At 36.5% G+C, this 23,508-nt stretch overlaps 5 protein-coding genes across 9 annotated transcripts; 4 read left to right on the forward strand and 1 right to left on the reverse strand.

Moving 5' to 3' along the window:
- Positions 1-8: 8 nt before the first annotated feature.
- On the forward strand, positions 9-5,350 carry LOC110848680. Its single transcript, XM_022095948.2, has 8 exons — positions 9-426; positions 930-1,240; positions 1,678-1,787; positions 1,860-1,963; positions 2,631-2,972; positions 4,011-4,200; positions 4,643-4,815; positions 4,897-5,350. Exons 1-8 carry the CDS (start codon positions 257-259, stop codon positions 4,970-4,972), a joined length of 1,476 nt encoding a protein of 491 aa, XP_021951640.1. The 5' UTR covers positions 9-256; the 3' UTR covers positions 4,973-5,350.
- Positions 5,351-8,988: 3,638 nt separating this feature from the next.
- On the forward strand, positions 8,989-14,170 carry LOC110848688. 4 transcript variants are annotated; one of them, XM_035850903.1, is made up of 11 exons: positions 8,989-9,096; positions 9,866-10,069; positions 10,474-11,396; positions 11,575-11,706; positions 11,786-11,917; positions 11,996-12,123; positions 12,196-12,321; positions 12,388-12,917; positions 13,204-13,365; positions 13,436-13,666; positions 13,736-14,170. In XM_035850903.1, exons 8-11 carry the CDS (start codon positions 12,480-12,482, stop codon positions 14,069-14,071), a joined length of 1,167 nt encoding a protein of 388 aa, XP_035706796.1. In that variant the 5' UTR covers positions 8,989-9,096; positions 9,866-10,069; positions 10,474-11,396; positions 11,575-11,706; positions 11,786-11,917; positions 11,996-12,123; positions 12,196-12,321; positions 12,388-12,479; the 3' UTR covers positions 14,072-14,170. The 4 variants fall into 4 exon arrangements, with proteins under 4 accessions (XP_035706796.1, XP_021951649.1, XP_035706795.1 ...); XM_022095957.2 differs by having other exon boundaries at positions 12,052-12,123; XM_035850901.1 differs by lacking the exon at positions 8,989-9,096 and adding an exon at positions 9,630-9,789 and having other exon boundaries at positions 12,052-12,123.
- Positions 14,171-14,206: 36 nt separating this feature from the next.
- On the forward strand, positions 14,207-16,925 carry LOC118435228. Its single transcript, XM_035850900.1, has 7 exons — positions 14,207-14,347; positions 14,444-14,797; positions 15,181-15,372; positions 15,432-15,565; positions 15,638-15,755; positions 16,148-16,459; positions 16,529-16,925. The coding sequence occupies exons 1-7, from the start codon at positions 14,288-14,290 to the stop codon at positions 16,706-16,708; spliced, it is 1,350 nt and encodes a 449-aa protein (XP_035706793.1). The 5' UTR covers positions 14,207-14,287; the 3' UTR covers positions 16,709-16,925.
- Positions 16,800-18,703, reverse strand: LOC110848514. 2 transcript variants are annotated; one of them, XM_022095748.2, is made up of 4 exons: positions 18,653-18,703; positions 17,917-18,358; positions 17,576-17,841; positions 16,800-17,482 (listed from the first exon to the last, which is right to left on the reverse strand). In XM_022095748.2, the coding sequence occupies exons 1-4, from the start codon at positions 18,689-18,691 to the stop codon at positions 17,237-17,239; spliced, it is 993 nt and encodes a 330-aa protein (XP_021951440.1). In that variant the 5' UTR covers positions 18,692-18,703; the 3' UTR covers positions 16,800-17,236. The 2 variants fall into 2 exon arrangements, with proteins under 2 accessions (XP_021951440.1, XP_035706798.1); XM_035850905.1 differs by lacking the exon at positions 18,653-18,703 and adding an exon at positions 18,506-18,565.
- Positions 18,690-23,470, forward strand: LOC110848458 (evolutionarily conserved signaling intermediate in Toll pathway, mitochondrial). The gene is made up of 8 exons (XM_022095682.2): positions 18,690-19,153; positions 19,232-19,485; positions 19,558-19,653; positions 19,739-19,874; positions 21,353-21,579; positions 21,752-21,962; positions 22,319-22,575; positions 22,915-23,470. The coding sequence occupies exons 1-8, from the start codon at positions 18,910-18,912 to the stop codon at positions 23,275-23,277; spliced, it is 1,788 nt and encodes a 595-aa protein (XP_021951374.1). The 5' UTR covers positions 18,690-18,909; the 3' UTR covers positions 23,278-23,470.
- The last annotated feature ends 38 nt before the right edge of the window (positions 23,471-23,508 follow it).

Raw genomic sequence — 23,508 nt, forward strand, 5'->3', positions numbered from 1 at the left:
ATATTGATAAATTATTATTGATAATCACCGCAGCAAGTTCGTCACTTGGGGTTGGAATCGCTGTGCAAAATATGCATTGACGTATTTGCACTATATATTTTTCGCGAATATTTTTCACTTTATGTCATCAACGATCTTAATTACACAAAAAAAATACGAATGGAAACCTGTTAGATTTGTCATTTTAAATATTCCAAACCTGTTTTACATAATTTATTTAGTTGACTTTAATTAAAGTGAAACGAGTTCTGAAAAAATGAAAAGTTTTGCACTAATTTTGGTGTTTTGCCTTGTCCTAAATTGTTCCGTGTTTGTCAGTCATGCTAAATTTTACTTGCCGGAACCAAATCAAAAAGAAATTACGTCGAGAGGATGGAATTATTCGGAATTTGAGGGGATCGATGTAATTTGGCGATTTAGACATAGGTGAGTGAGATATGTAGAAAATTTGCGGAAAATAAATTGCCAATTTTTGCAGAGAAATATTTTCGTATGGAATTTGTAGATGTATTATATGTCTTAAAATTTGTGGGAATGTTTTGAATTTTTATTGTTTTAAATTATATTCGAAAAATTCGAAATTGATTTTTTGCAAAGTTTAAGAATTTGTGGGTCAGCCACTTTCATAAAGTGGAATTAATGAATCGTATAAACGTATATTTTTGCAATTTTGGCACATTTATTAAATTTGCAATTTTGACATTTTTTACAATTCTATAATTTTATCATATAATTCCCAATTTAGATACATTTAGTAAATCGGCAATTTTGAATTCTAAAATTTCTGGAATTTTTAAATGTTTAACATTTCCGAAATTTTTATCATATTTCTGCTTAATTTTCTTTGCACATTTGGTATATTTGAAAATTTTCATATTTCTCGTTCAAGTTTTTGCACATTTTCTTACAATTCTCTTTTTCCATTTTAGTATCCAATTAGAAATCAACGAGTTACAAATGGACGGTCAAAGTGGCGACTTTCTCCTCATTTCGGACCTTCCTCTTACGTTTGAGGACTATTTCGACGAGTACAGCGGCACTGACGACATGCCGACGGATTTGCTGCCACACTCGATCGTTACCTCGCAAGGGCTGCTCCTCTCCTGGGAACTTCAGCCAGGCTCAAAATTTCAAATTTTGAGCAAATACGGAACCTTTGTTTACTTTCATGCCGAGGGAAGCGTTCCTTCCAGGGGGTCATTTGAGTATAAAGGCTTCAACATCACGGTCACAAATTTGGGTACGTTTCCGAAATAAGATTTTGAACAAAATTGGGAAAAAACGAAAAAATTTTGAGGGAAATTGTCCAAAAAATGAAAAATGCTGGGCAAAAATTGTTCAAAAAACGAAAAATGTTAGCCTAAAATTGAGAAAAAAAATGTTAAAAAAATGTTGGGAAAAATTGTAAAAAAAGACAATCTTGAGAACATTTTTTTATAATAAAAAATACTGGAAACAAATTGTTAAAAAAATGTTGAGGAAAATTTCTCAGAAACAAAAAAAAATCTACACATACGCAAAAAACGTGAAATCTAAAATAATGAAAAAATAATCGCAATATTTTAAGCAAATTTATAAATCGACCTCAAAATTTGACATTTTTTTTTAAAGTTACCAAATTATTTTAAGATTTATTTCGAAATTGAAATTTTCTACAAAAATTACAAATTTTTTCAGACGAAGCTCGACTTCCTCCCTCCACAACAACAACGGAAGGGACGAAAGCCCCACCAGCACCGGATGTTGAAATTTATACGTCCAAATTTCTTCTGTATCCACCATTTCAAGTAGAATTTTGTAGTATTTAAAATATGTTTCTGAGGAATTTTTTTTTCACTTTATGATATTTTTTATTACAGTTCAAAGATAAAAAGGAAGCCTTTAAAGAAGCCATTGCAGAAATCGGGACGGAATATTGTACCGCAGATCCGGCGTGTGGAGATCTCTTGACAGAGAATTTCACGTAATTTTATGACCAAAATTATTACCAGAATTATTTTCGTACATGAGAACATGAGCAGAATTTCTAAATTCTGTTATTTTTTTGCCAAATTTGTACTAATGCATTTCACTTTAGGAAAAATGTATGTGCAAATATTTTTGGAGAAAGTACGAAACCTTTTCATGACATTTTGCGTAGAATTATATATCAAGAATAATCAAGATTCCATCATCATGCTGTATAATTTGCGAGTTTGTCACGTATTTTTTTGCAAATTTTTAAACTATAAGAAGTATTTTACTTAAAAACCAAAACCTTCTCAAAAACGAACTAACTTATCAAAACTACAAATTTCTCCACAGAATTTAATCTCACGCGAGTAGAATTTGCAATTTTAGGCTAATTTATCTCTGTTTTTTTGCAAACTCACACTTTAACAAGAGTTCTGATTAATAACTAAAACCGAATTAACTTAACAGAATTCCAAATTTTTTTAATGAAATGTAATCTCATGTGAGTAGAATTTATAATTTTACGCGAATTTATCACCTATTTTTTACAAATTTGCACTCGAACTTCAAGTTTATCTACTTAAAAATTTACCACAACCTACCTCAGAATTACGAAATTTTTGAATCCGAAATTTTTGCAGGAAATTTAATCTTAGAATTATATTTAAAATTTCCAGCTCATCCGACGTCAACATTCCGACGGATCGTGGCCTCCACATGTGCGACATTAGTTGGGACACGTTCGAAAATTGTGTCGAGGTGACGTTTGCGATCACGCGGGAGGAAGACGTTGGAGGCTACATCATGCCAAAGTGGCGCCTCGACGACATGTGGGTGAAATTTGGCCATCGTCTTGTCGACTTTGGTTTCACGCCGTACGACAATCATCCGAAATCTTTGAAAAATATGGACACGTGGATCTGGATGGCGTCCTTTTTAGGAATCATGCTCTTCCTGATGATCCCCATGTGCTTGTTCTGCATCATCCATGAAGTCAGTACTACGAAACATGTACCAAGGTTAGTGGAAATTGTTTAGTTTGCAAAATTTTAGGGAGAAAAGCATGCATTTTTTGGCAAGGTCATTGGGCACAAATTTGCTTGTGAGAAAGAGGGTGATGGTTAATGTAAATCTATTGTTTCTGAAAAAATTGCATTTGCAAATTAGTCATAATTGTGCAAAAAGAAGTATTTTACGGAATTTGATAATTGGGCTTGCAAAATTTTCTGGGGAAAAGCAAGCATACATTTTTTTGCAAGTTTGTTGAGCAAAGATTTTCTTGACGGAAAGAGGGTGATGGTTTCTGTATGTAAATCAATCGTTTCTGAAAAAATGGAATGGAATTTGTAAAAAAAGTCATAAATGGGCAAAAAGTTATACTTTCAAAAAAACTGTAAAGGTTGACGTTGAACGACGATTTTAAACATTTTGGTGTAAACCAAATAGTAAGAATAATCTTAGATACTATTCACGTCTTCATCCAATTGCAATTAATTAGTAATTATTGTTAAATTTTATATTAATCTTTTTTTTATGCGTTAAATTTTCATTTTGCAAAATTTTATGAAAAATGCCCCCATGTACTTGTTCTACACCATTCATGAATGAAGTCTGTAATACGGCACGTTTGCAAAGGTTGGTAAAAATTGTCGGAAAAAACATGTATATTTTTAAATATGTTTGCAACTTTGTTGGACACGATATTCACGTATTTGGGAGAAAGAGGGGATGATTTATGCAATAAATTTCTCCCAAAAATGTTTGGGGGAAAATTTAATAATTTGCCAAAAAAAGTAATTTTCATAAAAAATATGTAAAAGTTGAACGACCATTTTTAGAAAAAATCGATACAAGCATAACAAGCGTAATTTAAAAATATAGATATGTCCACAGCTTTTCAGTATTTGAAATGCAATTAATTAATTTACTAATTAATTAATTCGTACTTAATTCCAAATTGCACAACTTACTTGTTAAATGTTATGCTAATTTTGTTCTATCTTAAAAAAATTTTCATTTTTGAAAATTTTATGAAAAAAACAATTTAAATTTTTCAGTAACGTCGACCCAGACGAGATGGAGAAGAAGGAAACGGAAACTTTGACGAAAAATCCGTGGCGCGACTTGTCGAATCCTATTCGACCGATTTTGGCGAAATTGAAGCGACAAAGTGAAGACAATAAGTATTTAGAAGTCAGCAATTCTGACACAAATTCCAACAATATGAGCGATCCTCCACCGTACAAGGTAAATATTTAAATATGTTGGTTTGAGAAGAAAATTTTGGTAAGAAATTTTGAGAACGATTTTTATAAAAAATTAACTTTTTTGAAATAAGTTGTATTCATTGAATTTTTGCTGAAACATATTTTGCAAAGGCAAAATTTTGCAAAACACTACTTTACCTGCTACTGGTTTACAGAAACCAACTTTTTCTTCTAAAAATCTTAATTTCTTTAGATTTAACGCCATACAGAAAAATTTTAGAATTTAAGGATGTAAAAATTAGCAGAAGATTAACTTTGGAGTAAAACTTCAGTGTTCGAAAAACCAGGCATAATATTTTCCTAAAATCTAAAAATAATTGAATTTCGCATCAAACACATTACTCTAGACGAAAATTGTTAACAATTTTTTTCCAAAATTTTTAAAACATCACAATTTTATTTCTTACGATTTTTCAATTTAGTCTCCGAAAACCAAATCCAACGTGCTCTTCCAAGAACAAAACGTGGCTTTTGAATATGACAATCGTGGATATCACGAGGACAGCGGGATCGACGGGGATGAAAGCGTCCCGTACGGTTTCAATTTCAACAATGGAAATAACCGGGATTTCATGGACATCGCGGATGAAGATGAGTAAGCACACAAAAAAAGTTTTGAAATTTCATGAAATTTCAGATAATTTCTGATAAGTAATTTTTTACAAATAAATTTTAGATTTCCGGAAGAAGACAGATTTCTCAGAATTGAAAGACACGCAAGGTTTGGTGAAAATTCAGACACTGAAATCTAAATTTTGCTCTCGATTTAAGATGACGAACATACTTTTTTAATTTATTTATTGTTAAAATATATAAATCTATTTACATAATATTTAATTAATTGTGAAATTCTAGCTCGTTTAAATAAATAAATTTTCAAAATCCGAAACATATACGAATTTTTTCAAAATTGAAATTTTTTATGCATCATGCATCTTTCGTAAAGTTGTAAAACCATTAAAAGAAAATTATTATAATGAATCAAGTTAATTGTTGGAAAAGTTTAATTTTAGTGAACCAGGGTATTTTTCGATTCTCGAAAAGTTATCATATTAACAGAATTGTGATGTGAAAATTATTATAATTGACGAAATAAAATGTTATGTACAAGGTGACGATAAATAATTAAATTGACTGAATCATACAGAAACCTGGGCCCCATTTCACCACACTCTACTCTGCACTCCAGATTCCGCACTCCGCACTTTACAAAATTTGTAGAGTGCAGAGTGGGAGCGTTTCATAGTGGCGACCTACTCCGCGAACTTCCGCTCCACAAAAATTAAGGTTTGCGGAGTGAAAATGCGGAGTTCATTCACTCAAATTTCAGAACTTTTTAATTTTCTCAATGTTGTTTCATCCTCTTCTTCTCACACGACTGACACCTTCATAAATTTATTGTTCTATACCCGTGATCGTCCAATCAAGTGATAATATAATCAGTTAATTTAATTACAAAAATATTGGATTGTAGATAATATATTTCACTTCACTTATGGTTGATCAAAAATCATAAAGAGAAATACAAAAAACCAACAGTGCAGACTTGACATAGCCCGAGTCATGCCAAGAGTTATCACTCAATCCGACTTTTTTGCATGAAATTTTATCTGAAATGTGTATCAAAAAATCAAAAAATTTAAATTGATTTTTCAAATTTAAATTCATATTCTTCCATGAGTACCAATTAGCAGCCTATGTGACAAATTTCAGCCTGATACTACGATTTAAAAAAATCGGTATGGGTCACCTAATCGAGTCCTCCAGATGAGAATTTTTCCTATTTTAATTCATATTGTTTCATTAGCATCCATTACCAACTTTTCTACCAAATTTCAGCTCGATTTGACGAATTTGAAAAATTGTTATGGGTCACCCCGTAGGGTCCGTCCAGATGAAAATAGGTCCCATTTCAATTCATACTTTTCCATTAGTTGTCAGTAGAAATCCAAACACCAAATTTCAGCTCGATTGAATGAGTTTTAAAAATCGGTATGAATCACCCCCTAGGGTCCCTGTAGACTAAAATTTTACTTTATATTCTTTCATTACACACCATTGTCAATCTCTATGCCAAATTTCAGCTTTCTACAATAATTTTGAAATTTTGGTGCATAATACCCCACCACCCAGATGACCCCCACCAGTCAACCACTTGACCGATTTCGCCCATCTACGAACCTGACTCTTCATTTGCCCCTTTTCTACATTTGTGCAAAATTTCGAGTCGATCGGATTATTCTACGACAGTTATCGCAAGGCAGACAGACGGACATGACGCGTACATAAGCCCTGACTCGGGCTAAAAAGCCAATTGCAGAGTGTCCGAGCACTTTGCAAAAAAATATGTAGAGTGCGGAGTTTCGAGCGATGACCTTTCGCGGAGTAAAATTTGGTGAAACGGGGAAGGTCAAATTTCACTCCGCACTCCCCAAAATTTGACTCCACAATCTACACTCCGCACTTCACAAAATACTACTTTTGTGAAACGCTCCACTCCACAAATCCACAATTTTTTGTGTGGAGTACGGAGTGCGGAGAGCTGGTGAAATAGGGCCCTGGTACGACTTCTTCAACAATTTTTATGCATCATGTAAAGTTGTAAAACCATTAAATGGAAATTTTGATATCAACTAAATTAATTGATCGAAAAGATGAATTTAGCGTATTCAGGAATTCTTTATTATCGAACACTTGTCATATTTGCAAAATTGTGATTTGAAAATTTAAATCCCAATTTTTTAATTTATTATCAAAATATAAGTGCGTTTCTACAATATTTAATTAATTGTACAACTTTAACTCGTGTAAATACAATTAAATTGTTACATTCAAAAAGAAACCTGACGATTTTTTTCAAAAAATTTGTGCAACTTGATTTTGTAAAGATAAGGTGAGTTTTTAGGACAATTTAATTTTAAATTTTCGAACAGTTTTCATATTAGCAAAATTATGATTTTAAAATTATGTAGTACAATAACGAAATAAAATATTAAGTGAATTATTAAATTGTCTGAATCGAGAGAAACTATTTTCGTGCATCATGTATCGTTTCGTAAAGTTGTAAAACCACTAAAGAGAAATTTTGAGAAATAATCATTGTACTTACTGGAAAAGATAAGTTGTTCAAAACCAGGTAATTTTCAATTGTCAAACGAATTTCATACTAGCAAAATTGCGATTTTAAAATTACTATAATTGACGAAACAAAATATTATGTATTTACAAAGTGATAATTATTAATTATTATAGATTTATAGATTATAAATTAATTTATTATATTTAATGACTAAATTGACCATTTACTGTACATTTATCGACAGCTTCAATTACTCTATTCTAAGTTCAAAATTAAAAGAAATTTAAATTAGGTAGTTTTATACGAGACGATTATTTATATGCAAATAAGCTTATATTGGAATGCAAGAAATATAACCGGAAGAAAAACTTGACTTAACAATGTCATTTTTTGAAAACCTACCATAAATATGCACAACCTGAAATCGTGTTATATAAGCCGAAAATATGTAAAAATACAAATATCACGATCCAACTTGTTAAGTAAATTTGTCATTTTTCCCTATTTCTAATCCGAAAGTTGACAATATTTCCTCCCCCATGCCCACACAGTATCTTTCGTAAATGACGACACCTCGTCGCAAACGACGGGTGGGTGACGAACGTCTCAGTAATCAGGAAATATTCACATCAAATTAATTCAGGTATTAATCGATAATCAATAAATAAATTCGTCATGATCAGATCAACGTGACACAAAGAGTGACACGGAAAATAATCATGCACGTGACATAAGTCATGTCACATGACATGTCACTAATTTCTGGCTTGACCAGTGGCCGCGGAAGTCGTGGGGACATGTAGGGACATTAACATTGTAGAATAGGGAAAATGGAGGGGTTTATATAACATGGGGAGATGATGCAGACATCGAATAACCTGGGGACATTGTCCCTCTGTCTCCACCCACGCTTCCGCGGCCATTGTTCTCCTTAGAACGCCATGGGGGACGAGCTGCTCTTATAATTGGAGTAAAATTGCTGCGCGGACACCAGAAAAGTGATCACGTACAGACAAGCCGCGATCCAGGAGTTGTACGCGCCCTGAGTGTAAGCTTGATCCACGTCCGTGAAAAATTCTACCAGGTCGTTAGGACCGTATTCCTCGCCGACCTGGAGGTCTTCGAAAAGGGCGACGCTCCTCATGTAAAAAAATACGCCCATCAAACTCTGAAAAAGAAAAGGGGGCCTTAATTTTGATTGAGAATTGCGATTAAAAATAAATAAATTAGAATTTCAGCTTTCTTCTTACGAGCTGAATAACCCCCCAAACGCTGAGAAGGAGACAGCAAAGGGATAATTTAGGACCGCAGAAGAGGGCCATGATTAATTACGCAAATAGTACGTGGGTGGTAATAGGGATCTGGAAATTTTGAATTTCTCAACTCCTTGATTCAGAAAAAAGCTTGTGCCAATTTTTCAGCAATTTTTGTGCATTAAATTGTTAAGTTGTAAAACCACTAATGGGAAATTATTTATCAACGTATAACTAACTGATGGAAAAGATAAGTTTGTGAGACTGTGCAATTTTTGATTGATTAAAATTAATTAGAATGGATTTTTAGATCACTCAAGGTGTTCAAAAATGCGCATATGCATGCAGTTACGTCCATCTACATACATATGGTTAACTTGATGGCAAAGTTTTGTGACGAGTTTAGGGTTATTTTTAGAAAACTGATCCTAAGGATAAGAGCAATATCAGTGTTACTCTTTTTTTATACTTTTGCTTCAAACGATAAGCATGAAATGTTGTACCAATACTGGGATCTCTATTAGGACCAGCCGGACGTGAAAGGGTAACACGAACAAAAAATTGTTTATGCATATTATAAATTCTGAAATAACATACGCTTGTTGGCAAATAATTATGTAATTGCATGGCACTATAAAACACGCTAATACCAAGATTATTTGACACTTTATCAATGTATAAGGTTACGACAAATGCCCGAGTTACAAATGAATTTTCATTTTTAAATTGTCGTGGGTTACAGTTTATTTTTTTAATATTTTGGCTGGAGAATTGGTTTTTCGTCCATGGGAGAAAAACCAATTTTAAAATAATTTTAAAAATGAATATTTTATTTATAACTCGACCATTTGTCGCAACCGTTAAGGGTAACTAGGCACTAAATGTCAAGCAATCGTGCGCTAATACATTTTTAGAGGAAAATATGTATATATGTATGTTGTTACGCTACGGACATTTGAATGGAAATTTATAAAATAAATAATGATGTGCAAAATTCTTTCTTTAGCATATTTCATTATTTTGTGTCATTTTTAACATAAAAAGACAGACAATAAGGAAAAACTGTACAATTTCAAATTGTGTAGATAATAACTAAAGATAAGTGCATTTTAGGATAAGTACTTTCTCCACAGATAAGTAGTCACGCCATAAACCTGTAAAACAATGATGAACATTGCCACAAATTTTATCCTTCTTTCCCTAACATTCTTTCTCCGCTATCCTCATCAGGTCCAAGGTTGTCCATCAATATTAATATCGATAACCACTTATCCAGAAATTGTAATCCTAAATACATTCTTTTCTAAATACAGGCGATAATTGCTTCGTCTGCAACCCAATTATGACCTTCGTTCCACTACAAGACGGCACAATCTCGTTTGAAGATCTCCTCGACGCCGAGTTGTCGTCATACACGAAAGACAAAGGGACCTGTGTCGACATGGAGGAGGCAGCATCGTCATCTTCCGGGTCAGAAATACGGAAAAATAGCAAGTTTACGCAACAATGCTTGGAAGGTTATTTTTTTACACATTTTTTACTCATATTTCATATATGGATTTATCTGTATTTTAAAACTTTAAATATTTCTGCTAAGTATTATTTGAAAAATGCGTAAATATTTTCGATATTTTCCCAAAGATTACCTATTTCAATGATGTGAGACGAAATTGGTTTGCTCAGATAAATTGGATCACAAAAAAACCTTATTTTTTTCGGTTTTGCAAAAATTTGCGATTTTTTATAGATTCTATAAAAATTCTTAATTTTACATTTTTCGTAAATATTTTGACGATTTTTTCCTAAGTAAATAGTAAATATTAAAATTAAATACATATTTCAGCGATTTTTCGTAAATTCCCCTTTGATCATAATATTTTTATTTATTTTTTACACATTTGCGAATCATGCTCTTTTTCAGGTTGTGCATACGGCCAGATTTCCGATGTCAAGTACCGAATTCACATGACGCATGCGCAGTCGGATGAAAGCAAGGTGGAAACCACGAAAGTGGTCGTCGTGGCGGATGGCGAATTTCGGAGTTGTTTCAAACAAGGCGAAATGGTGATGAAGAATGACGCCGCGCTGGCCAGGTCGGGGCCGCATGTCGACTGTGGCGACCACGAGGCGAAAAATAAATCCGGAGCGGATACCTTGCACGGGTCACTGCAGGTCAACACGGTCAGATTGGGGGGAACTGTGGAGGCGTGCGGGTGTCAGGGGGACTTTTGTAATAAGGGCACTGGGGCCGGATTTGGGGCGAATTCTGGGTTATCACGTGTTGATATCCGAGTAGGGATGATAAGATGTTGGGTTTTGGTATCAGTTTTAGTATCGTATGTAATTTCATGAAAATTCTTGTCAAAATGTACAAGTTTCCGTGAAATGATGGGTTTGGATAAAATGCTAAACTAATTTGGAACCTTTATAAGTACTTATAAAGGTTTGTGTATTTTATTTTTCATAAATATTTACTTATCATGACGGCTTATTCTGTAATATTCACAATTATTTTCGTAATTTGATTTTTCATAAATATCTATGTTCTCACCATGACTTCTTTTTCGCATTTCTGCCTGCAAATAAATTTTCTTGCCAAATTTATGCAGAGATGGTTTTCACAATAAACTGCGAAACACATTACGAGCGGCAAACAAGTAAATTCGTGTCGTTATTCTTCCAACAAAAATAAAATCGAAAAGTCATCCGAGATTTTTATTTCAAATTATTTTTTAACGTCGGTTAAAAATCAGAAATTCGAAGTCGCAAACGTCGACATATTTTCGAACTCAAAATGCAGGCTGCCCCACATTCATCAAGAGACAAACCACAAGGTTGGACAGCGTAAGTATTTTCATTATTTTTATTTTGTGTAATTTCAAATTTCAATTTCAATTCTCAACATTAAAATGTAATTTTATCGTAATTATGTCGACTTTATAATCAGCTATTGCTTGCACATTTTTGTCCAGGGTTTGTTTAGTACATATGTTACTAATTTTTTTTAATTTTAAATTTCCAGTGCTCAATTGGAGAAACAGGGAAAGGAATTTTCCTGCTATCGCTGTCAAGCAACCTTTCGGTCCGAAAAGGAACGGGCCGAGCATATGGTTAAAGATAAGAAGAATGCCTGTCCGAAATATGTCGAAACTGTGTACGTAATGATTACATTTTTAATTTTAATCCATCGGCTCAAGATGAAAATTAATCAATATTTTGTTTCGTTTTTGTAGAGAAAAGATCCGTAATATTGCACGGGAAGCAGTGGATATGCGTCCAGAAGATCGTCCCCACGTAAATCCCCCTCATTTTGAGGACGATATTGACGAGCTGGACCCACCTTCACTGATAAGTGAAATAAATCAGTGAGGAAATGATAACTATTTATGTTAACGTTTACTTATCACCAAAATCGTCAAAATCAGTACATTTCTCGGCTCTAGGAATTTATTTTAAAATTCTGGACGACAAATCCTAATTTTCTCGTCTTATTTGGCAGCTTAAAACGAACTCTCCCCACCTTTAACGATCTTGGACGTATCGATTTCAACGATATTCCGGAAGTATTGAGGTAAGAAGAAGTCATACATAAGCAAGTTAATTTAATTTACATAAAACGAAACCAAACTTATCATAATTTCAGACGCCACGAGGAGTTCCTGAAGGAAGAAAATGTGAAGGCGCGTGCTCGTGGGGAGAAGGTTATCTACTCGTGGAGTTCCTAGAAAAATGAACGCCTCAACAATAATTATCTAATCGGCTTTCACCTGTATGTAACTAAGGAAAATCCACGTTATTTTATAAATACAATTTTATACCGTTTTCGTTTTTCTAGAAATCAATCAACCCAAAAATTCTAATTTGCCTAAAAATTAAAAGTCTATTCTACCCAAAACGGAAAATAGTTTTCAAAAGTTTTTGTTCAAAATGTGCTGCTTTCGATGGTGCCTCCACCGTTTTCTTTCTTCCCCTCTGACATTCTACATACGCCACCCGTTTGCGACACGCACCTCCACCTCGGCGACACTCCTTCTCGCTGGTCTCACCTCCATCCTCATCTCCACTGTTTTTAATGGTCTCGCGCTTTCCGCGGATCGCGAGTGGGACCGAATTTTAGAAGGTGAAACGAAATTTCCTGCGCAATCGAGCGGATTTTTCGCCAACAAGTCGCTCGACCTCGACCATAATGAGTTTCTTGCGGAAAAAGACCTCCTCCGCCGACCTCTCGCCCCTTCCACGATCTCCTTCGTGTTTGCCATCGTCACAGCGTGCGTCATGGTTAGCCACATGTTAATCATGACATTCTTTTCGTATAAGAAGAATGAGCCGAATAAGAGAATCAAGTCGATTCATCACCTCGTTTCGGTATGTTTCAAATTAATTGTTGTCAAAATTAAATTAAATGTCGGCTTCAGACATTTTTTGCTACATTTTTTGCATTGCAAAGCAAGCCACGCAAGAAATGTAAGGTGCAAAAAACTAGGAGATAGTGCAAGAAATATGGGTCATTTCTTGCAGGTCAAAATATTTATCTGCAAGAAACCACTTTCTTGCCGTTATTTTTTGCAAGTGGTTACTTACTTGCACTCGAAACACTTATCGGTTTCTTCACTTTCGCTAATTTATGACTTGACTTTATAATCTCATTTAGACGGCGACCTTATATTTTTGCATTTTCCTCGTGCTCCTGACCTGTTTTGGATACGAGGGATGGACAACGGCTGAAAACTCGAAGAATTATGTCGCTCTGATCTCGACATTTTATTCCCGACTCCAACGCGATGCGAAGGATCACGATTTTCCGAAAAAACAGGTAACAATACAAAGCATGAAGTGCCTCGTAACTAATTTGCATATAAAAGGTATTATTTATTCCGTGGCAGAATTACGCAACAACGCCATTCGCCACGTTGGACGAGACGCTTTTTATGATGGACATCATCGGAATTTGTGTAAAGAGTTCGCTCCACTATTTCTTCTTGGAAGACAAATCATCCCCATTTCCAATTCCGCTGTTGGACAATGTCACCCTCATTGATGGGATGGTGTACGACTCGGAAAGTTTGACCGAATTGAGGTTCTGTCAAGAAGAGGGGTACAAAGTGGTTGGAGTGGTAAGTAGGTAATTAATTTTGGTAGCGTTTCCGGTTGAATTAATGTCATAAGTTTCTTAATTTCTTTAGACTTTCGGCATATTGGCGTCCCTCTTTTGCTTCGTTATTGGATGTGTCACCGCATTTTGGCTTCGGAACACAATGAAATTTATTTCGTCATCGTCTTCACTGCAGAGTCGGACTGAAACTGGAAAGGGAGAAGAGGATGCTCAACTCGGCGACATTTTCAACACGTACGGCGACCCAAATGAGAAAGTGGGGGCAATGAGCAGTTCGAGACTTGTGATCGTTTCGCCGTCCGCGGCGTCATCATCACGTGGATTGACGACGAGTGGTGGTGATGTTCCACCAATTCAACCGCCTCCTCCTAAAAAGGGGGGCACCTTGGCGTACTGGTTTGAGTAAGGGGGGTCAAAAGATTGTAAAATTCTTGCAAAATTCTTATCAAAATTATCTTGTTTCCATGAATCATAGTAACAAATAAATAACTATTTAAAATTGTTATTATTTTGTGTTGCAGACGTTGTAATTTTTTATGTTTGATTATTTGCTAACAAGTTAACTAAAATCTTGATAAGTAAATATCCAGATTTGTCATTTAATAATGATGCTTAGTTTTTCATGGGTAATCCGATCAGGCGAAGATTTTGGTTTGTTGCTGTCATAGTTTGGATTGGAATGGTATGTAATTAATTACAAATTAATTATCAATTAATTTTCTGATTAGATAAATTAGCAATTACGAGAAAGTGAATGAATATGTTGAAATTGTTTCAGATTTTACTCTCTGTTTCCTTTTACCTCGATTTGACCCACGGTTTCGTTCCGAACTCTGCCTGGAAGTCGGTGCTATCATGTCGCACGCCATTTCCGGTTCAGCCCGATTACCCAGAACCAGATAAGGGAAGGAAGGATCCCATATTTGCTGGGAGGTTGATTTCTTGTCACCCTCCGCCTCCAAGTGATCGTCACCACGCCAAAGTCGTAGCGACGTATGTGGAGCACCTCGAGAGAAGTGGAGACCTGGATATTGCCCCCTTTTTAATTCTTGTCGTGCTCATCGTGGGGGTCGGATTATATGTGGGGCCAGCAATGCAGGCAAAATATCGGGAAGGGCATTATGTCATGGTGGTAAGTGGATAAGTGGTTGTGATTTTGAGCAAACCAGTGTCAATCGATCGCAAAAATTAGTATGAAATTTACAAAAGACACGATCTCCCGATGGGCACGTTTGGCAGAGATATTTGCATCAAAAGAGGAAAAAATGTGCAGTAAATTTGGAAAATGGAACATTTGTCAACTTTTGGGCACGTTTTCTCCTCTTCGGATGCAAATATCTCTGCCAAGCGTGCCCATTGGGAGATCGTGTCCTTTGCAAATTTCATACTAATTAAATTTGTGATCAAGTGACACTAATTTGCTCAAAATCGGTGAGCATACGCTGGGATACCTCCATCAAATTCCGTCTAAAATTTGGCAAAACCTTGTTCTTATCTCCATAAATAAATATTTAGCTGGAGTTGTCCTTCGGAGTCCTCGGTCTGTCCTCCCTCGTCATCCCGCTCGTGATCTTGTTCGCCCTGAGCGAGGCGCAGGACCGCGTCGTCGACGCGGTTAACCATCTTGACGCCGAGTTCAACACGACTACGAGTGGAAACATCCTCCCTGCTCCGACTTGTAGCACCACCAAGAACAATGAGACTAGCGTAATTAATTAGCACGTTAATCCTCTACATATTTGGCAAAGTTTAATTATACAAATTAGACAGATGCTGATAAGTTACTCTGCTTATCGGCGGAGGTGTGGCATATCATCGCGTTAAAGTGCATTCTCCATAGTGAGGGAGGTCTCACCCGGGTCGGATCAGCGAAACAGTTGAACGCCAAAGTGAGGGAGAGGTAAAATTGCTTATTGGACCAGGTAACATCTTATCGAGTTTGTAGTAATAAGTTATTTTGTGTACTTGATAGGAACAACGTGTGGCAAACGACCCCACTCACTTTCACCGGAAGTGAGATAAGCTACACGTTCCATCATCTACAAGCTTTAGGGTTCTGTCCCTATCTTCGAACGAGGGGCTGGGCGGCGGTAGGTGGGGTCATGAATTAAAATGGAGATCTCCCAGCGTATGCTCTCCAATTTTAGTGTCAATCGATCGTAAATTTAATTAGTATGAGATTTGCAAAATCCACGATCTGCAAATGTGCATGTTTGATTTGACAGAGATATTTGAACCCCAAGTTCCCAAAAGTTAGCAAATCTTACGCTTTTCAAATTTACTGTGCGTTTTCTCCTCTTCGGATGCAAATTTCTCTGCCAAACGTGCCAATTGGGAGGTCCCATCTATCTTTCATCAAAAATTCCATACTAGTCAAATTTGTCGATTGACAATATTTTGCTCAAAATTGGAGCATACCCTATGAGACTTCCATTGTTTGAAATTGTTGTATATCTTTTAATTTCCATTTGGTTTTCTACAGCTCCTCGTCATTATCGCAATCGCTACATTTTGTGGAGTATCATTTCTCGGGTGCTGTTTAAAAAATACTTCTCCCGTCTATCCGGAAGACAACTGGGAGGGTGAGACGCCAAAAAAGGTGAAGTCACTGCCAGAGGAGGATGACGACGTTAAATCTATCATCACTGCTACGATAAGGCCTTTCGACAAGGACGATGTAGAATCCGTCATGTCTAAACTGACCGTGAAAGAGGATTTGTCAACCACGCTGGCGATGCTTCGGATCGAGGGAAAACCGGGTTTGGAGTCACAGTGGAAACTTGGACCCACTTCAGTAATTAATTATTTTACTTCAAACCATGTTAATTACAAGCAACTCTGTAATTTCTTAATTAATTATCAGGAGAAACCATCCATCGCCGTTATTCTGGAACCACCCAATCCGAAACGGAGACGGAAAAGCCGTGCCAAGAAAATTAATAAAAATTTCGCCGCTGAATCTCCAGATTCCGGCTCATCCGACGCCGACGAATTCCAACGCCGACGAATTCCAACGCCTCGATGTAGACCTGGTCGAAACTGACACGTCGAAAAAACGACAAAGTCGGACCCTTACTAGAAGAAAGAGTAATGCTAAAAAGAAGTCGAAACAAATAAAGAAACTATAGTTGTAATTTAGGCAAAATAAAGGACATCTTATTAAAAATATAAATTTTCTTATGCTTGCTTCTCCATGATATCTCATAAGTAAAATAAGTATAAAAAATAAAAACAACTCTACATATTAAAATAGTATAAAATATTAAAATATTTCTGTGCAATAAATAACTAGTTAAAATCTATCAAAAATAAAACAATCACTGCGTCCTGCTTATCAAACAATATCGTTTTTACCATCATTTCATGCATGCATAGTATAATTTTGGACATATTTTGAGTCATGATAAACCAATATTTTATGTATTAAAATGTCGAGTCACTTTTTATGGTTAAAATTGTTTTGGTCACTTTATAAATAAAATTGGCGACAATTTCCGGTCCGATAAGTGTCATTTTGAAACTTTGACGCTCCGAATTTCTTAGAATTTGTTAAAATAATACGACGAGAGGTTCATTTCGGGCTGACGCCGTTATTCCTTTCACCATTTTTCCCAGTTTTGACCTCAACTGGTTCATCCCAGTTCGAGTCGGTGGACGAATTTGACAACCTCCTGGGTTTTCGATTGCGTGGTTTGTCCTTGTCCTTGCAGCACTTTGGCTCGGCGTCATAGTGGTCTTCAATATGACCCTCCAGCCGCTTTTGTAACTTTGTTATTCCTTCACGCATCTTTTTGTACTCTTCACGTTGTTTAGATATCTGCAAAAAATTCAAAATTAATGACGATGAGGGGCCAAGAATTGCTACAAATTTAGCAGAGAAACCGGAAGCTACAATTTCGATTTCACTCACCATCGTCATGAGCATTTCATTTTTCAACCGAATAATATTATTTTTCATCGAGAGTTCCACATTCCGTGCTTCCATTTCCCGTGTCATGGTTGGAATGTCGATTTTGTTCAACAAATTGTCCTTCGTCATTTGCAACTTGAGCGATGCATTGGGCGCAGTCTTACGCGAATTCGCCACGGCCGAGAGCAACGGTCCAAATCCGTAATGATTCATCTTTTTGCAGCGACACTGGATATGTCCGGGACAATGCTTGTCCCCCAAGAAGGCTGATAAAAGATAAGACAAAGCATATGAAATAACTACTTATCAACATTATCTTTTATCATGCAAGAACGCCTTACGTTCCACATTTTCGACCGTTACTCTCCAAAATTCTTGACTAGTTGGCGGCTTAGGATCCATCGTTAGTAAAATTCCGTTCAATCGTAAGCTCAGCGCGTGGAGATTGTCGCTCACCGCGGCGAGACGACTGAGACTGGGGGTTTTTTCATCAAAACTTTCGACATCCTTGTCGTCACCAAAAGGGATGTTGAGTTTCGAGAATTTAGTCCTCTTGGGCTGAAAAGGTGTTCGGTTTGATTTTTTCTTGGGCTGAGAATCTATTTTGGGATCAAGAACGCGGAGAACGTCTTTGCAGCGACGTCGAAATTTGAGGGCTGATTTATTATCGAGGGCATCCATCGAATGGGACGTTATCGCCAATTGTTGGTTTTGTGTCGCCATTTTCAAAACTATTCGTCGCCTCTTTGTGAAGAAGTCGGAGTTAAAATCTTCCCCGTTTTGCTGTAGGGTGAGTGTAATAAAAAATTGATAACTACACAGTCAAATAAGCGTTTATCGGTTAAATGTCAGTTTATAGTAAAACTTTAAAGTCAAACTTGATAAATATGAAATAATGGGATTAATTGGTTAAAAAAGATTTGCTCTCACGCCGTTATTAATTACATATTTGTAATTAAATTCGTTGGGTCGTTAAAATGTATATAAATTAAATTAATTATTTGTTAACTTGTCGGACCGGAAATAGTTAATATTAAATTTTAATTAATTGTCATTTATTCCTCCTCGTCGTCTCACCTTCTTCGTCTTTCTGCGAAACCAAGTCATCATCATCATCGATTCAGAACCGCGAGCCAAATGATCCACACTTTTCGTCACCTGCTTTTTGAAAAAAGTTCATAAAATTACAAATTCAGAAATTCCGGCAATTTAATTGTCATTAAATGCAGAGTTATTATAAAATTGTCACCTTGTTTCATATATTATTCAATTTGTTATAAAATGCGTTAATTGGTTCAGTAATTGTTTCCGGTTTTGTTTTTAAAATTTCAATAATGGAAAATTTATTCGTGACACTCCTCTCGCGACGAATTTTAATCCAGCAGTTACATAATTGTCGCTCAGTTACTGCGACAAGTTACTGTAGCAAGAGGAAAGTTCCCGTCGCCAGCAGATTCAGTTTTACTCCTCATCTTACGACGAGGGGGTTATCTTCGTCGTCAAAACTGCAAAAGAAAACGGTGACAAGTTCAAAGTCGGAGGAGGATGGAGAGGAAACGTCGCCACAATCAAAAGAGGGTAAATTTGTCGAAATTTCATTCATTTAAAGTGCTGAAAATGCTATTAGATAAGTAACTTTCTGTTGTACATTTCCAGACTCGTCGTCGTCGCCAAAAAATGTTGTTCACCGTGACCACCGCCGCGACACCACACCCGCCACGACTCCTTCCCCTTTAGACGAAGCAAAACAGGTCAAACGTTACGAGCGTGACCTTCCCCCCGTGGAGGAGGAACGTCACAAGCACTGGAAGAGCAAACCGCTTCGTTCCGTCAACAAAAATCTGATCCGAACCGACCTATTTGAAAAGATTGACGATAAGACGAAAGACAGTTTTCATGCGGCCATAGAAGTATCCATTTATACATCAATTTTCTTCAATATGCTCTGAAGTATGCAAATTAAAATTGTGCCCTATTTTCAGATTTTCTCCCAACGTGATATCCATCTGAGAGGTCACGTCGAATTTATTTATGCTTGTCTCAACCAGATGATCAAGTTTGGCGTGCATCGTGACCTCGTGAGTTGGCGTAATTGTTATTGTTTACATAAATATTGGTCCTGCTGACATATTAATATGTGCATATTTTTGCTTTGTGGGGCAGGACACTTACAAGAAGATCATTGATATATTTCCAAAAGGGAAAATGATTGCGTCCAACATGTTCCAAGTTGAATTTATGCATTATCCAAAACAACAGCAGTGTGGGATTGATATTTTGGAACAAATGGAACATTACGGTGAGCAGGAGGAGAAGAGATGTGTAAATTAATTGTATACTTTTTTTGGGAAAATTATGTACATAGCACAAGCGGTATTGTGAACTGCATAACTTGACTTCAAGCTGGAAAAATAATGCTGGATCTCTTTAACTCGTTAATGTCGTCGTTGATATCATCGTCAAAATTATTAGTTAGTAGACAGATAAGTATCTAAATTATTTCATAAGTCAGGTTTATTATTTACGACACGATTACGCCACCACCACCACCACGGAAAAGTACCTTCACAAACAAATTGCAAGCAACTATGTACCCAATCAATTAGCAGTCATCATTCATTTTCAGAATCAGCAGAAATCAATCAAGTTGTTATTTTGTGTGTTTATTATTTGCTAAATTTTTGCTCGTGCCCCCGTTCCACTACAACCTTTAATCTAAAATTGATTGATGAAATTTAGTTAATCGTCGTGTTGGTGGCGTGGCGTGGTCAGGGTTTGGTCGGTCATCTTAGTTTATAAAACTTTCCATCACCTTCTTCGTCCATGTAGTTTTCGTGATAAGATGCAATTTGCACATTTGAGGTCTTTCCCTAGGTCAGTGGTGGTCTGGTAAGGTATGCGAAATCGTTAGAAAATAAGAAGTACAGATACTCACTCATTCAGCTTATCCAACAGCATTGCAGAAAATGCAGAACATCTGATGCTCAATAATATTATTTAATTCCGGACCATGTTTTTTTTATACTTTTAGTTAGCAGACAAAATAGACTTCCACAGTAGTCTTGTTTGTTGTCGAGTCATGGCAGGGGTCAGACTCGTTGGTCAATATTTCGAAGAGGCCAATTAGTAAATTACTTTTTAATTATGATGATGATGACTAACAGACTAACTAACCAATTAATTCACACTCCTATTTAGTGCGCAATATTAGACCATTTTTTGTCACGATTCCATCAATTTGAACTATGTACGACACCGCACCCACCGCACAAATTCCACTGCGAACTAAAATTCTCATGAAAAGAATCCTTTCATCGAACACTATTCAGCTCGAAATCAATAACAGAACGTGTTAATTTTTTTATAGATTTAATTAATCGATTATCAATCAGAAGAGTAAACTCCAATGTATGTATAAGATGATGATGTGTCCCTGACCTCTGACCCTCACTCGCTACTCTTCACTCCGTACAAGAAATACAAGGAACTCGTGTGGCAGACTTGAAGGCGACATCATTATTACCACCTCCACACCCTTGTCGCTATTTATAGCAAAATATGTACACTAATTATAATGAATTGTCGTGTGGCAAGGTTTGAATATGTAATGACGACATCATGGTCACGTCACATGGTAATTTATCGTTAATTACGCTCTGGACCTTGACATACTTTTAAGCTTGATAAACCAACAAATTATTTAATCTTCATATTTGTATTTTTATGGTTTTATCAATACGGAATATTATCGATTGATTAATTATTGTTGTTTTTTAGGCGTCATCCCGGACTCTGAGGTGCAGCAAATGCTGATAAACATCTTTGGCTCGCAATCCTTCCCCATGAGAAAGTCGGGCCGCATGTTGTACTGGATGCCAAAGTTTAAGAATTTGTCCCCCTGGCTGCTTCCGGACCCGTTGCCTGACCACGCTAAAGATCTTGCCATCATCGCCATTAAACGAATAACATCGGTCGATCTGTCCACAAAGATTGATGTTCATGAGGTCTGAAGAGACAAAATTATGACTTTTCACTAATGCGAATTGTGTCTGGGCAAATTTCGAAATTTAATTATTCTAAAAACTTGCAAAAGTTTTCAGTTTATTTGAAAATAGTGCATGTTTGTGGGCATTTCTATTTGTCTGTGGTCAAATTTTGATTAATTATTCTCCGCAGGCGAGCGAGCTGGACGATGCGACCGATTTGACATGGATTGTGTCCGGACAAAGTCAAGAGCAGTGTGACCTTATCGCCGCCCACCCCGCGCACACCCCGATCTACGTCGAAGGGGCCTTCCGAGTTTGGCTGCAGCGCACCTGCATAAATTACTTTATCCTCAGAGCGGAACCGAAGCCGAAACCGGAACCAAAAAAGACTGACCCAGACGGTAATTAAACTAAGCTGATATCTGATAAATGATGCAAATGAGTGTCACATGTCAGTCATGTTGTTGGTGTCGATGTCACAATCCAGAAGAAAAATGGTGGTGACACGCCTCCTATTCATTCAAGATAAATGGAATTGGTGTGACACATTTTGAGGTTGTTGTTGTGAAGAAGAAGAAATCGTCATAATAAACATGTTGGTCAATCTTGAGATGAAATATATGCATGGATTTTTCCAAATTGTAAACATACAGGATTTAGTTCGTCCTTAGATCAAACAAAATGCAACCCCGACCTGACATGACATGACCTCGTAACGAGTTTGGAATATTTATGACATGCATTTGTGTTTATGTAGATGTTTCCCAGCTGCCGCCGCTCTTCAGCGATTCGTATTCAAATTACATGATGGAAACGATCCCTTCGGTGCACGAGCAGGAGGATGGTATAATTTTGGGCGTAGTGGCGACAGGGACGTCGTCACGGGACTCGCTCCTTTCATGGATTCGTTTCCTTGAGCGGACCAACCCCCGACTAGCTTCAGATATCCCAGTCCTCTTCACTCTCACGTCCCCCATCGGACCGACGGACGCCTTAGACATACCTGCCTTTCCAGTTAGTCATCTTTTAGACAATTGCATATTCAACGATGATATGTATCACTCACAATGTCCAAAATTATTCTAAAAATTTTGCAATAAGTTTTTCGATTTGAGTTTGTTAAATATTTTCATATCCTTTGGCATGGAATGAACACAACAGAATAATCGCAAAATTTCAAAAACATTATTACCAAAAATATATGATCTCAAAATCACAATTTTTAACTGCAAGTTTGTAAAATTATGACCTCGAAGAATCAAAGTTTCTAAAACTAAGAAATCCAATATTTTATCAGTTTCGCAATATTTCTTCCTGTTCGGATTGTTAAATAATTATTATTTCACTTTCCAGGAAGCCGACCGTCTCAAAGAGCTATCATCCTCCTCCTCCTTCCCTTCGACCTCTGAACCACCCCCATTTTCCGTCTCCTCCGGAGGAACACACGGTCCTGACGTGCACCTCCCAAACCTGCGACAAATGGGGATTTGGACCGAGAGCGAGACCGTGTTTCCCAACTGGCCTCACGCCCATCATCCCCCCGACTCACCCTCCGCCATCAATCTCGCACAAAACCTGGCCATCGTGGACGAACTGGAGGAGCACGTCGCCTCACGAAGAGAACGAGTCGACGCCACAGACCAGCTCGGCGATACGAAACCTACAAAAGGAGATCAACTCAGTGACAAAACAGACACGCCGAAAGAGCTCAAATAGTAGTTAAATCGTTAAACTGGCGACGAAAACGTGTCAACAGTAGGTGGATAGCCCTAAATATTTATATCATGCAAGATAAGCTACTTATAAGATAACTCAGCATTTCTTTCTCCACATTACATAATTATTTTTAAGGTAATGTATAAGTAATTCAGGATTTTAATCATAATAAATTCTAGTCGATTCTTACATATCCACGCACAGAAGAACTTATCCATTCTCATTTGCATA

This window comes from Folsomia candida, unplaced genomic scaffold (genome assembly GCF_002217175.1).
Source record: "Folsomia candida strain VU population unplaced genomic scaffold, ASM221717v1 Fcan01_Sc004, whole genome shotgun sequence".
Classification (NCBI taxonomy): domain Eukaryota; kingdom Metazoa; phylum Arthropoda; class Collembola; order Entomobryomorpha; family Isotomidae; genus Folsomia; species Folsomia candida.

Excerpts from the sequence above, each read along its gene's own strand:
- LOC110848514 (XM_022095748.2), bottom strand. The coding sequence starts at position 18,691 with ATGATGATGATGACTTGGTTTCGCAGAAAGACGAAGAAG. Across the intron at positions 17,842-17,916 it reads AACGGTCGAAAATGTGGAAC|CCTTCTTGGGGGACAAGCAT; the intron begins GTAAGGCGTTCT and ends ATCTTTTATCAG. Across the intron at positions 17,483-17,575 it reads ATGAAATGCTCATGACGATG|ATATCTAAACAACGTGAAGA; the intron begins GTGAGTGAAATC and ends AATTTTTTGCAG.
- LOC118435228 (XM_035850900.1), top strand. The coding sequence starts at position 14,288 with ATGGGTAATCCGATCAGGCGAAGATTTTGGTTTGTTGCTGTCATAGTT. Across the intron at positions 14,348-14,443 it reads TCATAGTTTGGATTGGAATG|ATTTTACTCTCTGTTTCCTT; the intron begins GTATGTAATTAA and ends AAATTGTTTCAG. Across the intron at positions 15,373-15,431 it reads CCAAGAACAATGAGACTAGC|ACAGATGCTGATAAGTTACT; the intron begins GTAATTAATTAG and ends TATACAAATTAG.
- LOC110848458 (XM_022095682.2), top strand. The coding sequence starts at position 18,910 with ATGGAAAATTTATTCGTGACACTCCTCTCGCGACGAATTTTAATCCAG. Across the intron at positions 19,486-19,557 it reads GTTTTCATGCGGCCATAGAA|ATTTTCTCCCAACGTGATAT; the intron begins GTATCCATTTAT and ends CCCTATTTTCAG. Across the intron at positions 22,576-22,914 it reads TAGACATACCTGCCTTTCCA|GAAGCCGACCGTCTCAAAGA; the intron begins GTTAGTCATCTT and ends TTCACTTTCCAG.
- LOC110848688 (XM_035850903.1), top strand. The coding sequence starts at position 12,480 with ATGTGCTGCTTTCGATGGTGCCTCCACCGTTTTCTTTCTTCCCCTCTG. Across the intron at positions 13,366-13,435 it reads ACGATTTTCCGAAAAAACAG|AATTACGCAACAACGCCATT; the intron begins GTAACAATACAA and ends ATTCCGTGGCAG. Across the intron at positions 13,667-13,735 it reads GGTACAAAGTGGTTGGAGTG|ACTTTCGGCATATTGGCGTC; the intron begins GTAAGTAGGTAA and ends TAATTTCTTTAG.
- LOC110848680 (XM_022095948.2), top strand. The coding sequence starts at position 257 with ATGAAAAGTTTTGCACTAATTTTGGTGTTTTGCCTTGTCCTAAATTGT. Across the intron at positions 2,973-4,010 it reads ACTACGAAACATGTACCAAG|TAACGTCGACCCAGACGAGA; the intron begins GTTAGTGGAAAT and ends TAAATTTTTCAG. Across the intron at positions 4,816-4,896 it reads GACATCGCGGATGAAGATGA|ATTTCCGGAAGAAGACAGAT; the intron begins GTAAGCACACAA and ends AATAAATTTTAG.